Source organism: Episyrphus balteatus, chromosome 2 (genome assembly GCF_945859705.1).
Source record: "Episyrphus balteatus chromosome 2, idEpiBalt1.1, whole genome shotgun sequence".
NCBI classification, from domain to species: domain Eukaryota; kingdom Metazoa; phylum Arthropoda; class Insecta; order Diptera; family Syrphidae; genus Episyrphus; species Episyrphus balteatus.
Genome location: NC_079135.1, coordinates 78,284,534 through 78,311,192, shown reverse-complemented (window position 1 = coordinate 78,311,192; position 26,659 = coordinate 78,284,534). Strand labels below are relative to the sequence as shown.

Below are 26,659 nucleotides of genomic sequence, written 5' to 3'. Positions count from 1 at the left end.
GCTAAATATGTAGTCACTTTCCCCCGAATTGAAATTTGAAATAATAGGTGTGTTTTTTATTACAACCGGTCTTAACTAGACAAAAAAAAACGCAGTCTGGGCTAAGCAATTTACATGTGAAATACAACAACACCTTAGCCCCTTGGGCTTAGTTGTTTAGCCCGGAGATTTCTCTGGGCTTAACTTTTTGAAGAGTTTTAAATCTGTGCTACCAAACTAATTTTTACATAAATTGTTTAGAATTTGTTTAAAAACGAGAAAACTGATGTTTGGAAGGACGAAATGAATTAAAATAGTTTTGCTAGCATACATTTTTGTATCTCTTTGTAAAACATACATGAAAAATACAAGAAAAGGACGAAAGCGAAAAATATGACAACTCTTAATTTTTGTTGTGTCTGCTGTTTTCGGAACATTCAATATACAGTGCTGCCAAGATTTCAGGTTAAGCCCCGAGGCGTTTTTTTTGTCCAGTTAAGACCGGTGGTAGTAAAAAACACACCTATTATTCCAATATCTTAGATAATATTCCAATATTTTGACGACTCCTTCATTATCTGATTATTCTTAGTCCCCACTCCTGCCAAAATCATTCCATGAATAGGTCCGCTCTCTTGAACCAGACGGCGCTTCAATCGTTGGAACCCGTGATAGTACTATAGTTTTTATATACAAGGGTAGAATAGAGAAAACAGCTAATGAGCTGTCAACTGAAATGAGATAACTTATGCCGACGTTTCACGAGTCGATTTTAGCCGCACGATATGTCGGTCGACTAGGATTTTTCTATGGGGAATGTCACTTTAGTCGCCTGCGGCTTACGTTCACACGAGTCGAAATGCTTTGCCGAACGACAAAAATCGACTCGTGAAAAGTGCCCATTACCTACAATGAAAACACATTTTTGGAGATTTCCGATGCTGCGTAAAGGACACAAATATAATGCTTTGAATTATAGTTTTTTCTTCGCACCGAGCTGTAAGTTTTACTTAATTAGCATGGTGTATAATTTTGGTTCAAGTCAAAACAGGCTTGCAGTGATAAACTGAAATCACATCAGAAAATTAAGCGTTCAGTATGCGGTATTTTCTTCCCGCAAATTGACCGCCAACACGTCCGCTCCACAAAAAGGAAAAAGTTATTGTGAACTGTTGCATTAAATCAAAAATGTATCTACTGTGAATTACAGCGGCTTTTTTGACATCTGACTCTGGCGGCAAACCGCATTTTCCAAAAATCGTAAACTTGTCTGTGAAAAAAATATACATTTTTCAATTAAAAGCCGAAGAAAATTGTTAATAAAAATGAGTGAAGGTAATTAATTTATATAATTTAACTTTGTTCAATAATAATTTAAAACATTTCATTTATTAAAGCAATGCCAGAAGATATGTGGACTCCCTACAAGCACTTGTACAAAGTTATAGAAAATTCAATAGCAAATCCTTCCAAACTAATTATTCCAGAATTGGAGTCCGTTTTGAGGAAGCATAAACAAAATTTTACAAGTATTCTTCGTAATCCAGTAAGTGAAAAATTTATTTCTTTATTCAATTTGGTATGAATTTGTAAAAGAAAACTTGCATTTGTTAGCCTAAAAATGAGAACAACCGCACACAACTCAGACAAGGAATCACCGATGGCATCAACATACCAGGACACGGTCATATGTTGCTCTCCAAAGATCTTGTCGATGAAAGCATAATTATCTCGGAGATGTTCAATCTAGACGAGTTTATAGCTCTGGAACTGCTTTGCACAGCTCAGCGCCAAATGCCACAGCATCCAGGCTTGCCGCGTGGGTTAGTTGCTATTCTTTTGTATTATGATGGCCGAAAGGCGATTGCTTGTTCGTTGAGAGATTTGTTCCAAGCTAGCAGTGGTGTTTCATGGTGTACTGATGCTCCAAAAGAAGTAAGATTTAAACTAGATATCAATTAGTAGAAACATTCTCTTATCAAACAACTTTAGGTAACCTACTTGATATCTTCATTCGCTCAAAGTTTGGTAGAAGAATCTAGTATATTGGGTCGAGTTATTGAACTACTGGAGCAATTAGATATATCCGCTGAGGTTTGCAAAACTTTTATTTTAAATCTAATAGAATCCCAAAACAAATAACATTGTCTTTTAGTTGAGCATTTTGACTAAAAATCGAGCTCTTGGACCTCCAAAACACCGTCGCCAGGTGTTAGATTTATTTGAAGACATTCGTTTGGCTTTAGCGACTGCTTTATTTAATTGGTCAGCACAATGTGGACTTCCCAAGAATATTGCCAAAAAGCTGATGGAATATCTTTCCAAGTATAAACCAACTGAACCAACAGGAGGCATTGATGATGTCACAATGACACTCTTGATGGCTTTGTTGTATTCTTTCGATACGAGTGTCCTACAAAGGCAGGAAGATAATGAACGAAGTGTTCAAAATTTGCCAATTATTAATGAGAATGGCTATGCTCAACATATTTACGAGGCATTGCAATCGGATAACAATTGGGAATGGGATAATCGATTGAAATCGATTGTTACATTTGGTTTTGGACTGTCGATGGCAAGTTTACGTCATGCTCCACAAAATCTTCAATTTTCATCGGCAAGAGTTATTGATCGTGATGAACAACTTGTTGATGAAGCAATTTCAATGAAAGTTTTTGATTTTATTCATTATTATCTATTGGATAGAGAAATACTCTTTAAGTAAGTTTAATGGTTGTTTTTGTTTCTTTATTTCGGGTAAATTTAATTTTAAATTCTAATTTTTTTGTTTTAATTTTAGGTCTGAATTTTTCTATCGTCGTGTACATTCGTTATTTACTGACTTCATTGATTTCATGCACTCTAAGGTAAGTAAAGTTTTAAGTTTTGTAGTTTTTTTTTTTTTTTTTTTTTTTTGACTAAATACAACGTTAGATTTTTATAAACAAAACATTATCAACGTAGTCAAACAAGTCAAAGTTAAAAAAAAAATCAATAATAGTAAATATAACAATTTGTGGACTTGTAGTAGCTCTAGAATGAAATATAAGATGCAGCAAGGTTCAGGAAACTTTAAAGTAAGAGTTAAAAGTACTGAGAGGCAAAATCTATAAACACTACTTACACTTGTCAACAAGGTTTTGAAAGCGATTGGCAAAGACCTTTTCATGATTTGCTATTAAAAACGTGATGTGATAGAATTTGACTTCGGATTCGAGCTCAGCACACCAAAATCCTATAGAAAAGTATACCTTGGTTTCTGTAACAAAAAAAAAAGTAATTTTGTTGACCAGTGTTATTAAAGTTCAATCATAGTGTTTTTTTAATCTCAGGACAAACTGTGATATACTATACATATATAACGGTCTGTATTCTAGACCTATATATGTATATCTGGGATGATATAGCTAGCAAAACTAGAAATAAAGTATAAACCTGGCTGATTTCCCTTATCCCATTCCAAACTTATGAAATTGTTGCTCTATTCCTTGACAAGCTTTGTGCTGTATCCAATAAATTGATGAAAGATCTAATTTTTTTCTTAAAATAACTCATTTGTTTTTTGGTAAAGCTCTCCACATTAGGATTTTCCAAATATTAATATAAAACAAACATTTATATCCACGCGCTATTTTTTCCATTTCCTAACTAAAACTATATGGTTGTTTGGTAAAACTTAAGTACTATCGTACTCGAGTAGATGTTAGTGGATATTAATTTACAAAGGTGTTTTCATTTCTATGCTATGGAATTTAAGTGGCTGAATATAGTTTTGACATACCCTACGCACCGTAGTTTGAACATTGCTCTACTTAAACTACAGTTAACTCAATTTTTTAATGAACCAAGGTCACAGACATTTAAGTTTTCGGAACTAGGTATTTCTCTACATTCCCTTTCTGTTAAATACCAGAACAGACTTTTTTTTTCTCAAGACGCCTCAAGAAATCTGACTGTTGGAACTCTTAACCAACCCAAATTGGCACAGTATATAGTTTTCGTGATTAAATATCGGCCTTCACGTGATTATCAACTTGGTGCAAAAGTAAGTGTGAGGGACTAGGACGCTAGCGGTCTGTGTATTGCCTTTTGCGATGAATTAAAAAAAAACCTCCAAGTGAGTGTATCATTTTTATTAAAAAGTCAATCTCTGCTTAGTTGTTCGAACTCGGCGGTAAATTGTAGGTCCCGTTGAAGGTTGTTAATCAGTAGACCTTCGTAGAGTGGTGCGGCAGAAATTTTTTTTAAATTATTCTAACTCCTCGATATTTCGACCTCGTTCAATATCTTCTTAATTATTTCATATAACGTTCAGTCCGTTTTTTCGTTTATCGCAAGATTTATTTCGTCAATTTAATACTGATTTATAGGAATTAAATCAACGTGCTGAGTTATAGGAATTAAAGCTCCGTACGCAAGTAATTGCAAAAATTTCTGATGAATGCTGCAGGTTTTGATAAGTAGGGACCTTTTTTTATTATATTATTGCACTTGTGATGTTTGGCGACTAATTAATGTGTCCGTATTAAGGAAGATTAGATCTTTTATTCGAAATTACATATTCATATCATTTCTTGAATTTTCTTTAATGGAGGTATTTGCATATTTTATAACTAAAGGAAGTTAATCTTTTTAGTAGTTTATTGTAGTTCCACTTTTGATGTAGTCGAAGATAAAGATGTACAGTTCCATCTACCATTCATTGGAAATTTAACCGAAACAAACTTAAAAAATCATCATTTCTATATTTCCAGGTAACTGAATTGAGAGGAAGAGCTGACGAAACAGCTCGAACAGTTCAAGGTTTTGCCAAAGAAGGTCTGGATCCACCACCTAATTTAGATCACAATTTCGAATTATTAATGCTGTCGATTGGAAAGTTTTACGATGGCAACAAATCTGGACTTTCACTAAGTGTAGAATATTGGGGCCCCATGGACATTCCAGCTAATTATGCTAAAACAACATCACGCTCTGTGTCACTGTTTAAATTTATTCGTCTGGCTGGTGAACTTTTACCACCAATTTTATTTGTTCCATATCTAAAGATGTTGGCTGGCCTTTCGAGTTGTGGTCAATCAGCACGCAACACATTTAATTTACTGAAGCAAGGTTCTGGTTTGTCTGGAAGTGCAACTTTATCATGGGAACATTTCTTCAGCTCATTAGCTCGTTATTATTCGTAAGTATAAACACATACACATGATGTTACATTAAAACATAAATATTTCTTTTGTAGCAACTTACGTCAAGAACAATGTCCAGGTAGCGAGACAATTTATAGAAACCGTGTCCTAAATAGGAGTATCAATCCACAAGAAATTGAAGGTTTAAACGCTGTACTGTGTGTTATAAGATCTGTTGCTACCTATGATGAAATGGCAAGAGTAGCACTATGTGAGCATCCCAACTGGGCCCCGTTGCATGTTTTACTTGGTAAGAAAATATGATTTTTTTATCTTGAAATTGTTTAAATAATTTCTCTTCTTTAAGGTCTCTTAAGTTGTTCGGTTCCAATTAATTTGAAAGCAGATATCCTTTTGACATTGGCAGCTCTAGGAAAGTCAAAAGACACTGCAATTCAATTGTGGAATAATTTGGAAGCCTCTCAGATTATTGCAACCATTCCGACAACTAATACTTATGGTAAGGCAAATATTAAGTCGGAATTACATTTTACATACAAAAATTTATTCAAATAAATGCTTAAAAATTAATTCAAAAAATTGTGTATTTTTCAGTTGTTTGTGGATTGGAAGTTGAAATAGAACAGAACGAATCTCGCAACGAAACATATCCGCTGTCACAGGCAGCCTTAGAACTATTTTATACACTGTCATCAACTGCTGTTCCAAGAAATCTTGGAGGTGGTCCGAGAAAGCCTGGCCTTGATCCATACTTAACATTTGTTATTGATGCAGTATTGCTGAAGTTTTACAACAGGTAAATACAATTTTTTTAAAGATTATGTATAAATTTATTACAAAAAGCTGCTCGCAGCATCTTAAAAGAAAAAAAAAATTAACTATCGGTAACTTAAGAATTATTAGAGGGTTCTGAACCTGTCAGTCCGCATTAATATTACTTCAGAAGATAGCAGGGCAAGCTCTGAGAAAATGCGAAACTGTTTTTTCTTCGTCAATGAAGGTCCTTCGGAAATAGTTAGAAGGCACACCAAGTCGTTTGGTGCATAAGAACACTTATGGTGGAGCTTATATGCAGCAAACACTTGAACATTTTTAGTCTATTAATGGCCATATTTGTTTGGTTGCCAGAGAGGTATTACTCTGAGTCCATTTATTATTTGTTTTCTTTAAAGCGTCTAATTTAGTAGGGAGTTTACATGTATTGATATCTGTATCAGGAAAATATAAACAGTTTTTGAAAGAAGAATATCTGTTCTTATAATCACCGTTACAAATTTGTTTATAACCTCAAAAACAGCCAAAATAACGTTTTTTAGAATTTTATACGGTAATATTTCAAAAACGGAGGCCATTCAGATTTATCTGACTTCAGATTCGAATTCAGCACATCAAAAACCTCTAGAAACTATAAAGTATAACTTTGGTTCTTGTGGCAATAAATAAGTTCAATTTTTTTTGACCATTGTTATTGATTTATTACATTTTCCTGATCCGTTTTCCTGATCCATATAACCGGCCCCTAACAATTTAAACAAGAAAGATCAAGTACGCCAGTTTAAATCATATTTCTAATGATACCGAGTAATTACCGGTAAACCTATCTATGCGAACTTTATCTTTAGTTTGCGGGTTACTTCTTCGATTATATGTAGGTACATACATTAAAATAATCTATGTACTTACTTATAGGTACATTAAAATAATGTATGTACTTACTGCATCAATAAGTTCGGTTCACTCCCATCGTCGGAGAACGTATGGAGTGTATGTGGACTACCCGTAACCGCAGCTATATTTAAGTGTCCGCTTAAATAGATAATTTATTTTTTTTTACAGAAACTACAAAAATCCGGCTGAAAAATGGGAGGTTGGCGAGAAGTGTTTGCGATTATTGCATTACTTCCTCAAGAGCTACGAGATTAGTCCAGCTGATTTTGCTGATAACAGAGAAGAAAATGCTCCTCCCGGCTATCACATAATGTTGCAGCTTCATACAAAATCCGACACACTACGTTTATTGCTACATATTATTGATGAAGCACGAAATAATCTCGACCAATATCATCCGTTCCCAGGCAAACAAAAACTCGAAGAGTGTGCTTTACATTGTCTCAATATTCTAGAGCTGGGACTCTCCAATCAAGATCTATTTTTCGATGCTCATTCAGTGGCAAATTGTTCAACTCTACTTTCGGGATTGAATAAAATTATGTTGGATGTAAACCCCAGAAGTGGTAAACCTGACCATGTGCTCAATACAACCAAATTTGTTACTTACAATAGTTGGTTGCCTCGTCATGCATTGGTTTGTGTTAAAATTTTAAATATTGTCTCTCGCCTACCGAATGTTAGTTCGCAAATTCTTGGAATGTTTACGCAAAATGAAAGAATACAAACCGAAATTCGTCATGGTTTTGTTGAGAGTCTGGAGGCTGACTTGCCCACTTCATTGCCTGATGAGGTTGACGATGATGGAAAGAATGAGTTGAAAATTGAATTGGAAATGAAAGAAGCCATTATATGTTTGATTCAAGACTGTCTTCCACAGCCTGCACCTAATATTGCTCATTTTCTATTGGGTTTCGATATAACAAAAGATATCCGATCGACGTTATTGCAAAAACCGGGTGTGCTCGATTTTCCAAGTACATGTACCAAGTCGTTGGTGTTTTTGTTAGACAATCATTTAGAGGTATGTTACTAGAAATTAGAGTTATTAATGAATAAAATCTATTGAACTTTAAATATTTGCAGACATTGAAATCGAAAGTAGAGTGTGATGCAGCTTATGAAACTATTATAGAAAAAGCATATGGTCTCTTGTATTCCTTGTGCTTCAATCATCGCACTTCAGAGACCATTTTACGGTTCCTTCGAACTTGTAATGACTTTTTATGTCGTCATTTGTCTGCACTGCCATTTGGAAAATACGAACGCTCGCAGGTACTAAATCAAATAGGATCTCTCCTCAGATGCACTGCAATTGAATTGAAAATAACAGCCGCTAACAGTCAGATCACACGATTCCAACATTTGTGTGAAATTCTTTTAGGTAAATGCAATAATTTGTTTGTTTTTTAGATAAAACGGAATTTATTTTATTTTAAGGTGTTTCTGGAAATTCAAGCCAAGAAAACGTTCCATTAGAACTAAGTCATTACTACACAAATCCATTGAGTGAAGTAAAGTCCTCATCCGACAAAGGAACCAAGTTATTGATTTGTAATTTGTTAGACTGTCTTGAATTTGAAGCAAAAACCGTTACACACCCAAAATGGGATTTCTTTGATAATTCCTTAACTGCTCAAATCTTACAAGAATGTGAAATTAAGTCTGAAAACGGTCCAAAACTGATTAACATAAAAAAACTGCATGACATTCTCAATGATGAATTGCACACAGTTCAGAATACAATTGCATCAGGCCAGAGGCAATTGATTTTAAAGGAAATTGAATCAGTTTTACTATTTGCACTCAAAGTGAATGAACAGAAAAACAAAAGTTTTGCCACAGTAAAGTTTATGGAAGCTTGGGGACAGGTAAAAACTTTTTATAAATTTTCAAAATTCAAATTTTTATTTTAAATTGTATAATATTTGTTTGTAGGTCACAGAAGTTCTATTCAGTTGTGCACCTCTTCCTGCTCTTCCCCTAGAAGTGAAACAGGAACTGATTATTGAAATTCTTCAATGCATTTTAAGTAAAGTTGTACCAGTACAAGTACTTTTGGAATTGGCAAATATTTCATCTGGAACAGTGCTGCTGTTGTTGGTTAATTTGAGATATTGTAATATTCAAAAATCAACAGCTCAAATGGAATCAGGTAAGAGTTATTTAATTGAGTTGGAACTATTCAGATTTCCTCCCCTTTTTCCTAGAATTTGGTATGTTCTTACACCTTTAAATTATGTATTAATGCGATAACATTGTCCTTATTGCACAGTAATGGTCGCTGTAAGCCCCTACGCTACTTCAAGACTAACCCCTTCTGTTCCTCAAGGGTTTTTATGATGATTTAAATATTTGTTTTTTGTTTACAGATCAAAACGATAATCGTCATTTATCTACATTTAACGGAAATGGAAAGTCGATGTCTACATTTTCAAAGTCAAATACCCTCAGTCTTAAGTTTATTTTACGCAACATTGTAGAATGGATTATTGTCAGCGGAGTAGCTTCACAAAAACTCCGTATCAACTTGTATGCATCGCTCCTCAACTTTATGCATATTGTCAAAGGCAATTCATCGGAGAGTACAACAGTTAGAACAGACGATGAACAGTAAGAACCTGAGAAATAAATCTGTCTATTTTTTATTTAAAATTGTTTCTATCTTTTCAGCTACATCTCTCGTCTTGATCGATCAATGTTCGCCTCCGATGATAATGGCTTAAGCGAATCCAACCAAGTTCAAATGACGGTTGAAGTTTTTACATCATTTGGGGATAAATTAATTGATATTCTATGCCATGATTGTATTGGAGGACATGATATCTGTAAGATGTCAGCATTGTCTTGCATTGATACTCTTCTAGATTTGGATTCTTTGACAAGTTTCATCAACTTTATTGCCAAACGTGGCTATTTGTCCCATCTCATTGACAGTCTTATCAAATCTGACGAAAGTCTTTGTCGGGTCTTGCGAAATACCCCAGAAAATATGCGAGCATTGTATGTTTACGAGTCTAAAATGGCTATGTTGGCTCGCGTTGCCAGCTCACATGTTGGCGCTGAACTGCTCTTGGAAGACAAAATTCTTGGTGTCTTGGCTGGCATGAAAGTCTTTGATATGCATCCCGATTTTCAAATTAACAACTATTCACGTCATAAGCATGGAGATTCTTTTGTTCCACCAATCGAGGCGCGTTATCAACAAATTCTATTTCCTGCTTTGAATTTATGCGATGCAATTATTTCAACACTTGGACCAGAAAACCATTCAGCCATTTCTCAAATTGTACACTTTTTACTTTCCCATGGTGATATGATAGAAATAATATTGCGTGCTGGTACTCCATTCCTTGACTTGGGACTCTTGCAGGAACTCTCTTCGATTACGGGCTTAATTGCTCGCACTACAAATCAAGTAAGGATTAATAGATGTCGGTTTTGTGGCTTTGAATAACTCATTTTGTATTTTTTTAGGAGTTTTTAGCATTGGCTGATCCCACTTTCAATCAAGATGTAGGAGTTCATATCTATCGAATGCAACGACTTATGTTGTCTTTGTTGCCGCGGTTTATAATAAGTGAAGCGACTTTGAAGGAAATGCAGAAACCAGAGAATATTATGTATTCTCCAACTGATAAAAATAAAGCGCTACAAGTTAGGTACTTTTTAGAAACTGCATCGAACTTAGCTTTGTACTGTCGAAATGCGATCGCAAATCATTCAGCTGATCACCGTGCTACAGGAATAATATTTTCACCCAGTATAACAGATTCAATTCAAAGGTAAGTTAATTTTAATTTGAAGAATTATTTTCTCAAAGGAATTATTTCAGGAATGAAAACCGAAGTGGAACACTAGAAATTTCACCAAGTCTTGGAGTTGTTCTGAATCAACTTAAGAGTTCAGTAGAATACTACAATAGACAGAAATCGGTATTTGAAAATCTTCAACGGCAGCGTTCGTCTTTATCTAATATTGGTCTAGACTCAACAGGTATGTCATCTCTAGATTAAAATCAAAAAAGATTGACATATTGTTAACTTTTTCTTATAGCTCGTTCAAACTATGCCGAATTATCGGATCGTTTAGCTGAAAAACAGAATGAATTAAATCATTGTGCATTTATCACAGAGCAGTGCTTGTACCTTTTATGGACACACTTGGATTTCTACATGCGACGTACAATTCCTGTCAATACACTTCAATTTAACAAAACTGCATCATTTTCGTCTGATTGTAAGTTTGTTTTATATATTTCATTTTAATTGAATTCATTAAAGAGAAATTACAATTTTCTTTGCAGCTTTTGTTGCGTCATCAGCTGAAGCAAGTTGGCGTGTTTCCTCCGAAGATGTTAGTTATTTAAAAAAGAATTTAATTTCTATATTCAATGAAACATTTAGCAAACAATTAATATCGACTGCACAGACTCAAGCAGTTGCAGATAAAGGATTTACCGAAGCATTATTGAGACGTATAAAATGTTTGATACAATTTGTGCCAGTTAATTAAATTTTATTTGGAAAAAAGTTGAAATTTTATGTTTGATGTATTTTATATTTTTTTTTTATAAACACAAAAGAAATACAAATATTTTTTGTTCCCGTTTAAAACATACATATTTCTGTATTTTGTTTTTTTTTTTCTTCTATCCATAAACAAAAAGTGACGGTTTGAATTTGATTTAAATTAAAAAAATTCAAGAAAAGCGAACCAAGTATGGTGTTGCACTTTTCGATTTCGCAAATATTTCGTTGTTTTGGTGGAGATCGACGCGCGGGAGCACAAAAAAATGGAAATGCCCAGGATATGTCCCAACTTTTCTCAGAGATTTCCCGGAAGTGTCCCCCATGAACATGTCCCCGATATGTGCCGGATTTGTCCCAGACCTGTTCCGGACATATCCCGGATAATATAACAAATATTGAAAAAAATAATTTTTGCGGATTTTATGGGACTTTGAATTTTTCAGTACAAATTTTGTTTTTTGAATATCTCCTAAACGTAGGGTGGACAAACTATGATTTTTTGTTTGAATCCATTTCTCTAGGTGGACAAACGATTGCCGTTAGAATTTTTGAAAAAATTTTTGGGGACTTTGTAATTTTCATTAGGTACACTGTGGTGTATGCGTATTTTTTTGAGAGTTGCTATAAAAAAATTCTTTTTGGAATATCTCCTAAACAGAGGTTGAACAAACGATGATTTTTGGTATACATAAAGAACTCGAGATGGAGAAACGACAGCAGTTTGAATTTTTGATTGGGAATTTTAGGGGAATTTCAATTTTTCAGTGTAAAATTTGTTTTTTGAATTGCTCCTAAACGGGGGGATGGAAAAACAATAATATTTGGTGTGCATATAGAACTCGAGGTGGACAAACGATTGCAGTTGGTTTTATACGTCTATCTCAAAACTTGAGTGTTTTAGACGATTTTTCATTTTTCAGACTTTCTATAAAAAAAAAAAAGAATTAGCTCTAAAATTTTTTTTGAAGGGTGGACAAGCGAAAATTTTGGGTGGACAAACGAATTAGACAAGTTTGGTTCAAAAATTTTGAGGTCGTAGTTCTGGCTTCACGTAGTTCTGGCTAAAATACATATGACACAAATTCAGTCTCATTTTACGTAATTTGACAAATACGTATTATTATTATTGACAAGAAATAAATTAAAACGTTCTCAAATTTTCTTCTAGCTTTTTAGAAGTTTGAAAATTTTTTGGTTTGAAATGTAATTTTCTCCCTATTTATTTCCAAGGATATTGCTGTTCTACTTTAAAAATAAAGTTCATTTTTATTCCTCAATTCAAAATACTTAGCTATGTATATAGTCAGTGACGGGGCTTTAGCCCGAGCTGCCCTCCCATAAATCCAGCCCTGGTCTTTAGGGCTTAAATTCATCGTACCTATACATACCTGATATATGAGCAATTAGAGTGACCGCAAGAAATCAATTTTCGAAATTCGGTCGGGGGAACCCCATAAAATGTTCAGCTTTTGCAGATTTTAGATAGCCAAAATTTAAGCTCCATTGGATAAGTCTAAATGTTGCCGACACTCGCTCAAAGTATCAAAAATCTCTGTTTTTCACTGTTTTGCGAAGAAAATTAGCTCTAGCTCCCAAACAGATGGAGCTATTTTTACTATTTATATATTAAATTAAAGGTAGTGTTTCTACACACAACTCAAATGCTAAATTTATTTAGTCTTACGTAAAAAAAATTTTAGTGTTCAATTTAAATTTTCAGTACTGACCTAAAAAAAGAGCTGAGGTGTAAACTCTGTTAACAAAGAAACTTTCTATGTTATAGATTGATGTAAGGTATCTGACCAAAATGCTTCTCGTATAATTTTAATAACAATAGAAGCATTAGGTCAGAGTAAAATTGAAATTTCAAAATCAGGCTTACATTCAAGAAAAAAAGGAAAAAGATAACCTACGATTTGAAAAACTCCTCCTTTTTGAAAGGTGATAAAAGAGGTTTCAAAATTAATGGCCGAAAATAGATTCTAAAATATAAAACAAGGGTATCAATAAAAAAAATATTAATAAGCACCAAACACTTGATGTAATTAGCCCAATTTACAGGAGAATTGAGGCAATTGAGCTAATGTTTATGAATAGTAAGTTCTTCTTCAAAACGACAAAATCACAGTTTATGAAAGAGCTATGGATTTGATCCATTACTTTTACAGCATGTGAAACTCCTCATTGTTCCAGTATTTCACATGAATATTGTCTTCTTGTATATAAGACTGAGTTTGAAACTACAAAGTCAATTGGATTCTGCCCTAGTGCTTTTATTGTTATTAAAATTATACGAGAAGCATTTCGATCAGATACCTTACCTCAATCTATAACATAGAAAGTTTCTTTTGACTTATCCAATGGAGCTTAAATTTTGGCTTTCTAAAAATCTGCAAAGGCTGAACACTTTATGGGGTTCCCCCCAAAAAAAATTCGACAGAAAAATTTTTCTATAAAAGTTGCGGTCACTCTAATGAGCAATATGGAAAATCTTACTTTAAAAAAAAAAAAAAGTTTTTACGTTTTTGATTTAAATTTGTGTGAACATTGTCGCATTTTTGAAATAGGAAAAAAAATTTTGCATTAAAAGAAATGAAAGTTTTTTTGAGAAATTCACACAGAACACCGAATAATAAATCGCATTTCAACTTCCCTAATTGTAGGTAGAGGTTGTCAATATTGGTTTGTTTGCTAAAAATTCCCCACCACTCATTCATATCCATACGGAGATGTACTTCAAGGCGCATTTACACACCTAAGTATTTATTCTAATCCAGCTCAATCCCTTTAAATTTAAAAAAGGAGCTTTCACCACAAACAATGACATCTCTATTCAACAATCTGTAAACACGTGCATGTGGTACTTTGGTATTGATTATAATCAGCACGGGATGCCAGCAGCATTGTTTTTCTTTTCTTTTATATCATTAACAAACCACATTTATTTGCATCTATTTGGTTGAAGGAAACCATTTGAAAGCATGCTGTTTTTATTTTTATAAAACAATCGTTTTATTCCATTTAAATATCTTGCATTAGTTGTTAGAGAATGTATTATAATTTAAAAAATGAAGGAGGCTTAACTGATATCTGAAACGGCGACTGACACACGACCGATTTCATGCTGCGGAAATAATTAGTGATTTTTTATGCAAGAAGAGGTACAAAATGTGTTTTGGTGGATATTTAATGATTTCGCGTTGCAAAATGGATTTTTAATCAAACCGTAAATAAAGATATTTACGAATAGGTAGTATTCGATTGAGAGGTGTTGCACGCTCTCTCGAGGTGTTTATGGTCATTTGCGTTTCATAGCAAATCTCGAATAGTTCTTTACCGTCTCGAAAAAAAGAGGTATAGGTATAGAAAAGATTTAAACGGATTTTATAAGCTTAGTTGTTTAAGAAATTATCACTTAAAAACTATTTAAAAACGGTATTTTTGATTTTTCGACGGGAATGCATATTTCATAAACTGATGTAATTGAATTTTTTTGAATTCGGATTAGAGCTCAGCACACAAAAACCCTTTAAAAAAGTTTTATTTTGTTTCTGTAACAAAAGCCTTGTTGGCCAGTGTAATCGAATGGCACAGAAAAATCGAACGGACTTAGAATTGAATCTCGAAAGACGTAAAAATAATATCATTTTTATTGAAACACGGTAAATAAGTGTCATGTTTCGTCTCAAAATTACCCAGAGTTTACACCATAAATTTAAATATATCCACAAAAAAAAAAGGAATTCACTGGAGAATAGTATTGTTAGCCTACAAAAAAATTTCAGCCGGATATCGCCCGATAAAAAAGAGTAGTTTACGATCATCCAGAATAATGCCGTCATTTTATCAATACAAAATCTCATATTAGCCTATTTGTTGCTTCTAACCTGTTGACATACCAAAACTCTAAAAAAAAACAAAAGAAAACAATGCTTCTTCTTTGTTTTATACGCTGATTTAATTGACATTCGTACCAATATTTCTTTAACTTAAAAAAAATGAAACAAAATGAAAGACTGTGTAACACGTATTTGCTTAGAACGTAAAAGTTTTGAAGTATTCATTAAAAAAACTATTTTTATTCATATATATTCTATCAATAATTTTACAAGAAATTTAAAAAAGTTTTATTATTTTTTATAATTTTAAGTATTTTCTGTCTTACTTCTTTAAAATGAAACAAAACACAAAGTGATTACTCATAAATATAATAATGGTGATAATTTAATATTTTTTTCACAAACTATGTGAAGTGAAATCTTATTGCCGATCAAATTTTGTCTGCAATTCATACATTTTACTTCGAAAAAACACAAAGCGCCTTCAAAATTGGGCAAATTCAGATTTTTTATTTTTTATCAGAAAAAAGGTTATCTACCAAATGCATTTTTTGTAGGTATTTGAAATTAATACAAAAATTATTAAAAAACTGTGTAATAAAATCGAAATATTAAAAACTAATGGCGCAACATTTTAAACGATAAAGTAAATTGCTAAGGCCATTTTAGTAAGTTACTAAGCCAAAAAGCAAACGGGTTTTTAATTTAGCAACTTAGCTATCAGTAAAATCCATCAGTTAAAATTTTGTTTGGCTATTTTGAATACTTTAAACTTTTATTTTGAGCAATCCAAAATATTGATGAACTAAGTTGGGAGCTTATTTTAACTAATTTTTTCAAAAGGAAGCAATGCATTTGGTGTTAAATTTTATTCACAAATCCATTTTATAAATTTTACTGTTCAGTAAAATAAAATTTCATCAGTAAAATTTATAAAATGAATTTGTGACTAAAATAAAACACCAAATGAATTGCTTCTTTTTCAAAAAGTTAGTGAAAATGTGTTTTTAATTTATTTCATCAATATTTTGCATAAATTAGAATTTAAGATTCTAATTTAAGATCTAATTCAAAATAGCAAAACAGAATTTTTACTGATGGATTTTACTGATAGCTATAATTGAGCCCTTACTAAATGGCTTTAGCAATTTACTTAATCGTTTAAAATTTTGCGCGAATTCCAAAGGTTGTACGACAGAATTTTTAATCGTGTTGTTTTTAAAACTACGAAAACACTTTTTTTATATAGTTTAAATCTCCAAAATTATTTTTTTTTAAATAATTTTTTAACATTTTCCAAACCCTTTTTTAATTTTTTGCAGAATTCTGTAAAATCATCTTCTTGAAAAATTATCTGCTTATTTGATTACTTACCTTAGTAATTTGTTATTCTTTGAATGCATATCGATACCTTCCCGTAAGAATGTATTAAGCGACATTTCTAAAATTGTTCAGGAAACGCAAAGAACAAAATTATTCTGTGAGGAAATGTATGGGCTACACAATTTTATTTTCTCTCTAGTTTCATTTGTATACATGATAGAACAACCAAAATAGTACCAAACCGTAGCGCTCAACTTATGGTATATTTCAAAAAAAATGTCGCTTAATACATTCTTACGGGAAGGTATCGATATTAATTTTTGTTTTATAAATGAATAAATTTGAAAATATTAAGAAAAGGTTTTTAATACTAAACATTTCCGAAAATAATTCAGAATTTTTTATCAAATAAAGATGAATATTCAAAAATTTGAATAAGAAAAGGAATATTTTATATCAAACAACATCGGTTCCAATAAGTTATAGAATTTATTTGAAAGAAAGTCAGTCTATGCATTTTGAAAAATATTTTCGAAACTTAAACAAAATAATGTAGGAAAGTAGGTACCAATGTTTAATTACATTAATGAGGTGTCTTTTTCTTTAGTCAGCGCATATGCTACCTATAAAAAAAAAAGCAGAACTGGCAGAATTTTTTTGTTTAAGTATAATACTGGCAGAATTTTGAAAAGCAGGATAGAAAAAAAGCAGATTTTTTGTTAAAAAAGCAGAATTTTGAAGCCAGAATTTTGACCCGATTCCGTGAAATACGAGTAAGTAGGTATATACTGTTAGTTAAACAGCTAAGGTTATTTTGCAATGATAAAAGGTATAAGTATAATACTGGCAGAATTTTGAAAAGCAGGATAGAAAAAAAGCAGGTTTTTTGTTAAAAAAGCAGAATTTTGAAGCCAGAATTTTGACCCGATTCCGTGAAATACGAGTAAGTAGGTATATACTGTTAGTTAAACAGCTAAGGTTATTTTGCAATGATAAAAGGTATAGCTATCCATAATGGTAAATGAGAAGGAATGAAAAATGATGTCAGTCACTATAGTTATTAATCCCTACTGTTTACAAGGGATGACCAGTTTATAAACATTTCCGGCCAAACAGTCACTATAATTTATTATAGGCACTGGAATAATGGTTATCACCGGGTATAATTTTCATTGATAACAAATAGTTGGAGGGGCATGAAATTTCAGCAATAATAATTTCTTGAGTGTGAACAATAAGTGTTTATCGACATAATACCTACTTTCCTTTAAAAAAAAAAATTTATGAAGTTTTTGTATTTGTTGTTGAGTGTATTGATGAAATTAATGATTTATATTCGTATGGGACCCCGTCATGCCATTTTTTTGACAGCATAAACAAATAAAATGGGTAGCATCGCTAGAAACAGATATAAACACATTTACGTCTTCGTTGTCATAACTCTGTAAATCTAGGTAGAATAAGCTAAGTACAATAAAGTCCACATAGAAGAACCTTTATTTATCCATTTTAACCCCTGGATATCTAGATATACAATCACACGGATGTAGGTATAGTTGGAAATTACGTTATTTTTTTTTAAACAAAAAAATCATAATGGCTGAAGTAGTCTGAAACAAGTTCTATTCTTTTTTTTCTACTTTGATACATAAATCAAATCTCCGATCATCAAAACGAATGAGTTGCAAATATGATACCTACAACATTATTTATGTAAATACTATTAGGGATATTTTCAAGTGTGACCCTTCAATTCAACTGGAAAATATAGAGTAGTTGTTGATACATAGAAGGGCGGGCTAATTGTACTTTCATCCCTTTACCTATACCTTTTATAAATAAATATAGTCGTTTGCTAAATGAGGGGAGAATAAGTGAATGGTAAAACAAGGGAGGGTATAGATATTTCAATGATAATATCTACATACATACATAGTGTACATAAAAAGGCGGAACTTATATAAACTTTTATAGAAGAAATGGAGTGAGCTAAGTATCAACCCTGTGCATTTATGTATAACTATATACTAGTTTCTTTGGAACGCAAACTCTAATGATAAATTGCACCTTTGAGCCGTACCAAACAATTAGAACCTCTAAAACTATAGTTTTAAAATTGAGGAAAAACAAGCACAATATAATACATTTTCGGTATAACTATTCTTAATTCATTCTTTATTTGTTAAAAAAGGTATGTTATACAAAATTTCTTTATTTAATCTTTATTCCTTCGTTATCAGGTATTATTTATAAATTTATCACAACAAAAACATTACTGTTAAAAAAAGAGCCAAGTTCTCCTATGTTGAAATTATGCTGGCACAAAAAGTACTGAGATGTAAAAGTGTACCAAGTTCTAAAGTTTGGGTTCAAATTCGTATCAATAAAATTTTGATTGTTCTCTTGACAATTTTTCTTAATTATCGATTTTTAAAGTTATTTCAAAAATTGCCAAGTAAACAATCAAAATTTTATTGATACGAATTTGAACCCAAACTTTAGAACTTGGTACACTTTTACATCTCAGTACTTTTTGTGCCAGCATAATTTCAACATAGGAGAACTTGGCTCTTTTTTTAACAGCAATGTTTTTGTTGTGATTTCACTACTTTTTGAAAGGTATGGCTGTAGAATATAAAATCTCTATATTTGATGAAAATTCAGTGAAAATGGGTGGTTGCCACGCCCCCTGCCTGAAATTCTCAAATTTAAAATTTTTTCCTTTGTATAAACTACCAGCTCTACCATTCTACCAAATTTCAAGATTCTACGACAATCAGAAGTGCTCTATAATAATTTATGAAAACTCAGCGGAAATGGGCGGTTGCCACGCCCCCTGGCTGAAATTCTCAAGTTTAAAATTTTTTCCTTTGTATGAACTACCAGCTCTACTATTCTACCAAATTTCAAGATTCTACGATAATCAGAAGTGCTCTATAATATATGATGAAAATTCAGCGGAAATGGGCGGATGCCACGCCCCCTGAATTGAAAATCTCAAATTTTCGATTTTTTCCTTTGTATACACCACAAGTCCTATCACCGTGTAAAATTTCAAGTTTCTACGATATCGGGAAGTTCTCCATAATTTTGATGATCTGTCAGTGAGTCAGTGAGTCAGTTACGGTTTTTGCGATTTTTGAAGCCCTATATCTCAGAAACTACTCATCGTAGGAGGCTGAAATTTTGTGAGGAGTTTGGTTTTTACGAGCTCAACAAATGTAGTGAGTTTGAAATTTCTAGCATCTTTGGTGTGGAAGTTAGAGGGGGGTCGAAAATGGCCTGAGTTGTTTCCTGTAAATAAGGGTGTAGTGCCAAAGTTGCTAGAGAACTTGGCTGGGCACTACCGTGCCCCTTGATTATATCAATTTGCACCTTTTATCTACATAATATAAACTTAAATCCTTCAAGGAAAAATATCAGAAAAGCTTAAGAACTCTGAACTCCTGTTTAAGTACTTCAACCTTAGTATTCCTTCCTTCCTATTAAAATCTTTTCTTAAATTAAATCCGCCATAATGCTACCTATCCTATACCCATTTTGAAAAAATTTAATTTTCTAAAAATTTGAGTGTTAGTTACTTTTGGATGAAAAATGATTTTTCTCAAATACCTAATATATAAATGGTAACTGACATAGAACCGTTTTTTTTTTTCAAACTGATTTTTAACCCAAAAACTTATTCATTATCAACAGTTTTAAAATAAATCAAAAATAAAATTTTGAAACAATAATTTTGGAGTAAAATAAAATAATTGAAAAATCAATTTTCGAAAACGGGATCGGATTTTATGCGGCGTCCTTTCCAAAAATAAAACTTTCACAATCAAATAATTTTTAAAATCACGAAAAAAAATTAGTTTTGTTGTTTAAGATATAATTGTTATTTAAAATTGACTAATAACAAATATTTAAAGTGGTCTTGTTTGATTTTGTAGATATGTATGATGGAGGCGTTTTTTTTTTTTGTTTGCGAATATTAGGTAATTGATGTTGCGGAAGTTTGAGGGAGTATTCGGCCATATTCGCCAATTATTCGGCGGCATCACTACTAAAAACGTTAAAAACGAAAATAAGTTTACTTTTTTCAGCCATTTTTCAAGTTTTTTCGGCCATTTCTAGAATGAAATTTGATATCAATTGAAGTTTATTTATTTTTCTCTGATTAAATATAAAATCTCTATAGACAAAAAATGTTCTGCGCATTAAAATCTTTGTTTATGATTTTGTTGATGTATTTTTGTTAAAGTTTTTCATACTCTATCTGCGTACAAGGCCTTTTGAAGCTAAAGGCCCCAACCCATAGAATCCGTTGCGTCCGTTCCGTCAATCCATCCGTTGAAGTTGAAGTTTGGGACAGAAAGCCCTTCAAGCAAGAAAACTGAGTTCAACAAAGAAACTCCGACCTCAGACCGCGAAAATCGGGCTTGCACTCACACACTTGCAACTTTTTGTGTATGAACACAAAGTCGAACGAGAATCGTGGTGAAAAATGAGAAAAGGAAAAGAAAGACAAGGCCAACAAGAGCCAAAGCGTCATTTTGTTATTTTTTGTTGAAGTGTTTGGTCGCGTCGTGTCTCGTGTCGTTGTTTGTATAATGTTAGTTTATTAATTATAAACAATTTTATTAAATTATAAACAATATGGAAAACAAGAAAGGTATGTTTTATATATCACTCAAAGTGTTTGGGTTAAAATGTTGTTTCTTCTTGTGTTGTAGATGTAATCTCTAATGATGAAGAAAAATCTAGAAGGTGAAACATGCGATTGGGTATCTAAAAAAACACCAACAACAGCAGCAGCATCAAATGAAATAAAATGAAGAAAAATGTATTGTATTTTATATTGTATTTATTGTGAAAATTTCGTTTGCCAAAATAAAATAAAAAATAAAACAGTTTCAGTGAAAAAAAAAATAAATCTTGTTCTTTTTTTGGTCGCAAATGCGAAATGTCATCCCTTTCTTATTCCTCTTTCTGGTAGGTTTTCGCTGCTCCGACTCAGGTCCGCCTTCGGCTCCGTTTTCTCGGAATGGAGATTTTCACCACACCAATACATATGCAATCGACTTCGCGGTGATTATAATTTCCATACTAATTTGAGCCGCCTTCGGACCAGTTTCTGATCCGAAGTCGGACTCAGCTCCTCCTCAGGCGGAGCGGATTCGGACCGAGGTCGGACCTGTTTGCTTGAAGGGAGGGGTGACCCATTGAATACGTCGTATGACGGATTGCTTTTTGACAGCTCACTTCAAATTCCAAGGTGTGTTCGATATTTTATCGCTGAATGTGCTCTAAGGAAGTTCTGATGCAAGAAATTTTTAACTATTATTGTTGTTCTTTTTTTTTAATAAAATAAAATGCACGACTAGATTTCCTGTAGGTACTTGCTCTTCAGTTAAAAACAATTTTTTTTTAACAAATTATGAGTTGTAGGTATGACTTTGGCATAGTAAAATTGAACTCTACAACAGAATTTGAGTATTTAATTGATATAATTTATTAGATATATCATTAAATGTTACTTTTATTACATTTTCTTCACAAATATACAATTAAAGTTCACAATTCATAAAATTGGAGAAGAAATGAACTCAGTTCTTAGTTCTGAAATTCCCCGGTGTGCACTCAGACACAGAAAATCGAACTAATCTATTGTTGACAACCAATGTCAAAAAATACGACGGATGAAAAAGTAGAAAGTTGAGCTACTTCTTCCGTCGAATCCGTCCGTCTCCGTCCGATCCGTCGCTTATGGGTCGCTTCCCATAAGAACGTGTGTATTTTATCGAGCTGTCAGTTGAAAACTTCGACGGAACGGACGCAACGGATTCTATGGGTTGGGCCCTTTAAGGACTAGTTTCGTCCAAAATAAGTCAACTATTCCAAATTCTTTTCATTTTGATTCTTTTTGCCTTGATTCCTTTTAAAATCAGAAACAAGTAAATTGTGTTGTGACGTGCACGTGAGGCTAAACTGTGCTACAAAACTTTGTTTAGACATAAGACCATAAACTAAAGGCTTTAGGATTTAATGTCAAAATTTTATACGGATCTCGTCATTTACAGAACGTATACTCAAATGAGCAATCAGATCAACTCTGGTGTTCCACTACGAAATTATTTAGGTGTCCTATTATTTATTTTATAAACTCTTTTTTTTTTTAATAAATACGATGATGACATTAAGATTTTTAAAACTTTTAACTCAACAAAAAACAAAGATTTTGTGAAATTTCTAAAAAACAGTAATTCAAGTATTTTGTTTACGCTGCTTCGTTGAATTCAAATTGCAATATTTTTTGTTACTTTCGTTACTTTTCTGAAAACTAAAATAACAGGGCAAGTTTTTAAAATAATAAACCATTGTCAAACCATATTAATTTTTTGTCAAGGGTGCTGTTCTAAAACAAAAGTTGGAAATTGAGGTTTATTAAAACTTCGAACTGTTAATTAATTTGTATCTAATTGGCGTACAGGCTAAAAAATGTTTTGATAAATAAATTGTTCTCAATGTTTAAATCAAAGGGTTGTTAAATCCAAAAATGCACTTTTAAAGACAGGGGAAACAAAACACTATAGTTTAATGAATGGGTTTTTAGAAAATTTTATAAAAACTGCATTTAATCGAAAACTGTATTTAATCGAAAACTGCATTTAATCGAAAACTGGATTTAAAATGAACAAGTTATCAAATTCTAAGGGCCTTTAGTTGGTATTTCAGTATATTTTGTTCGGACCATTACTTTTGGGACACCCTGTATAGATATTGCAATAGTATTTTGCACATCCAATGGAAATCATCCTGTAATTTAATAAACGTTGTTTAATTGAGAGCAAAACTTAAAATTGCCTTTATAACAAGTCCCATCCAAATTTACCTGCTTTTAATGTTTTCATTACCTTTTGACAATATTTTGATTAAAATTAAAAACAAATATCTTCTGCTTTAAGTTTAAAGAACAGATTTGCTACGTCCGTCGATATCGTCATAAATCATTTCATTGCAACAGTTAATGTTCTTTAAAATATATACTGAAGGTCGAAAAACAAATTGGTTTCCAAACTAATTTTGTGCCTTCGTTTAACAAAATAACCTTGAAATATAGAATTATTGGTTGAAAAATTAAAATAATTTTATTTACCTTCAGCCTTTTTTCCAACTATACTTATTATTCTTTTGAACTTAGTTGCATTCTGTTTATGATGCGCTCTTTCATCTTTCCCGCGGGTTTTGCCTTATACAATCGAGTGTTTTAAAATACAAGAAGATCGACAGTTATTGTTGTTTAATATCCTTTTAAATGAAGGTCGGAAAAATTTCAAAGCATGAGGAATGAGGCATGACAGTGTTTTGTAACAAAGTTGTAAAACATGAATTTTTAATGTGCCTCGGCGGACTACATGACTAAATGATATGTCGAAGGAAGGACCACACCAAAATAATGACCTGCTGTATTTTGAGAAACGAAATAATACGTGAATTGAAAATTATTTTATCATTTTGAAAATACAAATTTGGTAAAAGCCACAAAAACTAAATTTTGTTTTTTTTTTTATCAATTCTAATATTTGCTTTGTTTCAATTGATTGATGTGAAGTAACTAAAAATGTCCCTTTTATTTTTTGTATTGGTTCCTTTCCCCCTTTTATGTATTTAAAAATAGCACCTCGTTCTGATTTCCTTATCCTCATCATAGCTACCGGAATATTAGACTATTAATGGTGTCCCTTTAATATTAGCTAGATTTTTAAAAATGACCATTGGTCAAGGCGTTTTTCATAGGTATTTCATAAGCACCTATAATTTTGTCATCTCAAATAAAAATGTCAGTTACTTCAGAAGGCATATTGAATCCTCATTTAAATTGAAAACTCTTTTTATAAGGTGTAACAGTTGTAGAACCATCATCGCCCTTCTCAACGTGGGGTTAAATTAACAGCTTGCAATGAATTTAATGTTTCTTTTGTTGTAAATCCTTTTTTAATAATTTTTCGAAACATAAATACACAGCATGTTTTCTAAGGTCGATTTTGAAACAACAAAGGGCCAACTATTGTCAATCCTTCGCACATTTAATTCGATTTCTTTTTGTAATTGTTAAAAAAATATATTACAACTTTGTGATCAAATAAAAACAGCGTGATGTCGAAGACGTGATGTATGGATAGAGCATTCGACGACCCTTTGTTTTGATCTTAAGGCAGTTGCAGTTTGCAGTTGCAAAATTATTTAAAAGTGTTATTTGTTGTGCAAGAATTGAATTGTCATGACTGTTAGTGTTATTTTTTTTTTAAATATATAATTGCATTTTAAAAAATAATTAAATGAAATAAATATCGATGGAATAATTTTTTATATTGTTTGTGTTTTAGTGAATTAGAAAGACCTACATTTTCGACATTAAAACTTGAATAACTTTTTATGCGCACATGTTACTTTTGACATTTCACTTAAATCGGCATTTAAGTGCTTCTAAACAGTTCGGCTGTCTACAAAATGAGACTTTCTTGCAAATTTTTTTCATCTGTCGTAATATTTTCGTTACCATTTAATTGCATTTCTACTTTTTGTACACAAGAGAAAAGCTTTTCCCAGCCCATCATGAGGAAAGTCATCAAAAATTTCGTATGGAACGAATTCATTTTGAGTTCATTTTATTTGAATGTTCTTTTGAAAGGACAGCTTTTTTTGATTGTTGTTTAAATTTTTTAAAATCATTTCTCTTGTTTATTTCACTTTGATGAATATTATTCTTTGATGGACTGTCTATAACTACTTGTACTATAATTTTTTTCTTATATTAAAAGAAAAATACTTTTTCCCCACTGTTTCACTCGAATTGGTTTATTCCTTTTTTTTTATTGATTTTAAACGATTTTAGATTGAAATACCGTTATGTTTAGGTATTACCTCAGTTAAAACTTCGTACTCTTGAATATTTGAACTCACAGCCTTCCTTCAAGAAAAAATTGTGGCGATAAATTTATTGGTTAGAACTTATGATTTCTGAAAAGCAAAAAAGTCAAAACGGGCCACTGTGCGCCGCATGGACTTGGACATTTCAATTTTTTTTATTAATTTAATAATTTTATATTTGTTTCATAATCCAACTTCAGTTTAAAATATCTGGTGATCCCCAAAACAATTTCAAAACTCATATCATATCCTTTAGTTTTTTAGTTTTTTTCTAAATAATTAACTTACAAGAATCATTTAAAATTGTATAGTGAAAAACATTTGGTTGGCAGGATTACTTCAACCCCCCAAGTCAGGTTCATCCCCAAAATACGGGGTATTGCCACGCAACCAGGAATGGTTGATAATAGTTGGCGAAAAATGTCTTCTTTTAATGTTTCACATAACTAGTTTTAGCCACTTTTCAACCACTCTCCAAAATATGGGAAAAAAAAAATGATTACAAAAGTCACATGCAATTGAGATCGATAAATTTCTTGGCGATTTTGTGCCATAAATATCACATGGACGTAACAAAAGATGATTTCGATGACACTTTGGAACTCTTTTTTTTTTGTAATATTTGCCTTTTAAATATCACAATGTAATAACGCTTTAATAATTTAACAAATTTAAAATGGCATCGGAAATGAATAGGAACATGTGAATACTTTTGTTACAATTTGTTGTCTTTTTTCAAAACTCAATATTATTTCTTGGTCTTAGTTTTAAACAGAAAACTAAACCCTTGTAGAAGGTACATTGTCTCAAAGTTTTTATTAAGTTCTGTAAAATACCTATTAAAATATCTTGCGCTCGCAGACTTTTCTTTTTTGCCATCTAAAATATCTTGTTTGTTAAGAATTAGGCTTCAAAATTATAATTATTTAACAAAAATAAGGTTGTGACAAATAATCTTGAAAGTAAAGCTCTTCTACTATTCAAATTAAAAAAGTCTCTTTTTAAACAAAAGAGCTGACATCCGAACCTGATTTATTTGGATTTAATTTCAAACTATATTTTGACATCTTTTTTTATAAACGAAGTTATATCATGTTATTTATTTCTTCTGATACCCAAATAAACTATTCATAATGTTCATTAATAAAGATGTTTGTTATGATCCTGTAATCATATATGTTATATCAGTTAATACTTCCGGATCTGTTTTTCAATTGCATAACCTTTTATATCTCTAAATAATCAAAAAAGG

General features: G+C 32.0%; 2 protein-coding genes across 2 annotated transcripts in view; both read left to right on the top strand.

The window, feature by feature from the left end:
* LOC129910877 (uncharacterized) overlaps positions 1-26,659 on the top strand; it is a 244,216-nt gene that overhangs the window by 151,670 nt on the left and 65,887 nt on the right. The gene's annotated exons all lie outside the window — the stretch shown is intronic.
* Positions 1,180-11,414, top strand: LOC129910870 (nuclear pore complex protein Nup205). The gene is made up of 20 exons (XM_055988458.1): positions 1,180-1,314; positions 1,377-1,525; positions 1,594-1,914; positions 1,972-2,073; positions 2,135-2,700; positions 2,780-2,846; positions 4,734-5,161; positions 5,219-5,415; positions 5,473-5,625; positions 5,721-5,922; positions 6,963-7,818; positions 7,881-8,178; positions 8,235-8,665; positions 8,733-8,949; positions 9,167-9,407; positions 9,468-10,212; positions 10,272-10,579; positions 10,630-10,790; positions 10,851-11,033; positions 11,101-11,414. Exons 1-20 carry the CDS (start codon positions 1,305-1,307, stop codon positions 11,307-11,309), a joined length of 5,844 nt encoding a protein of 1,947 aa, XP_055844433.1. The 5' UTR covers positions 1,180-1,304; the 3' UTR covers positions 11,310-11,414.

Bases quoted from the DNA above. Each gene is read 5' to 3' on its own strand.
- LOC129910870 (XM_055988458.1), top strand. The intron at 8,666-8,732 runs GTAAAAACTTTT...ATTTGTTTGTAG, and splicing joins TTATGGAAGCTTGGGGACAG to GTCACAGAAGTTCTATTCAG. The intron at 8,950-9,166 runs GTAAGAGTTATT...TTTTGTTTACAG, and splicing joins AACAGCTCAAATGGAATCAG to ATCAAAACGATAATCGTCAT.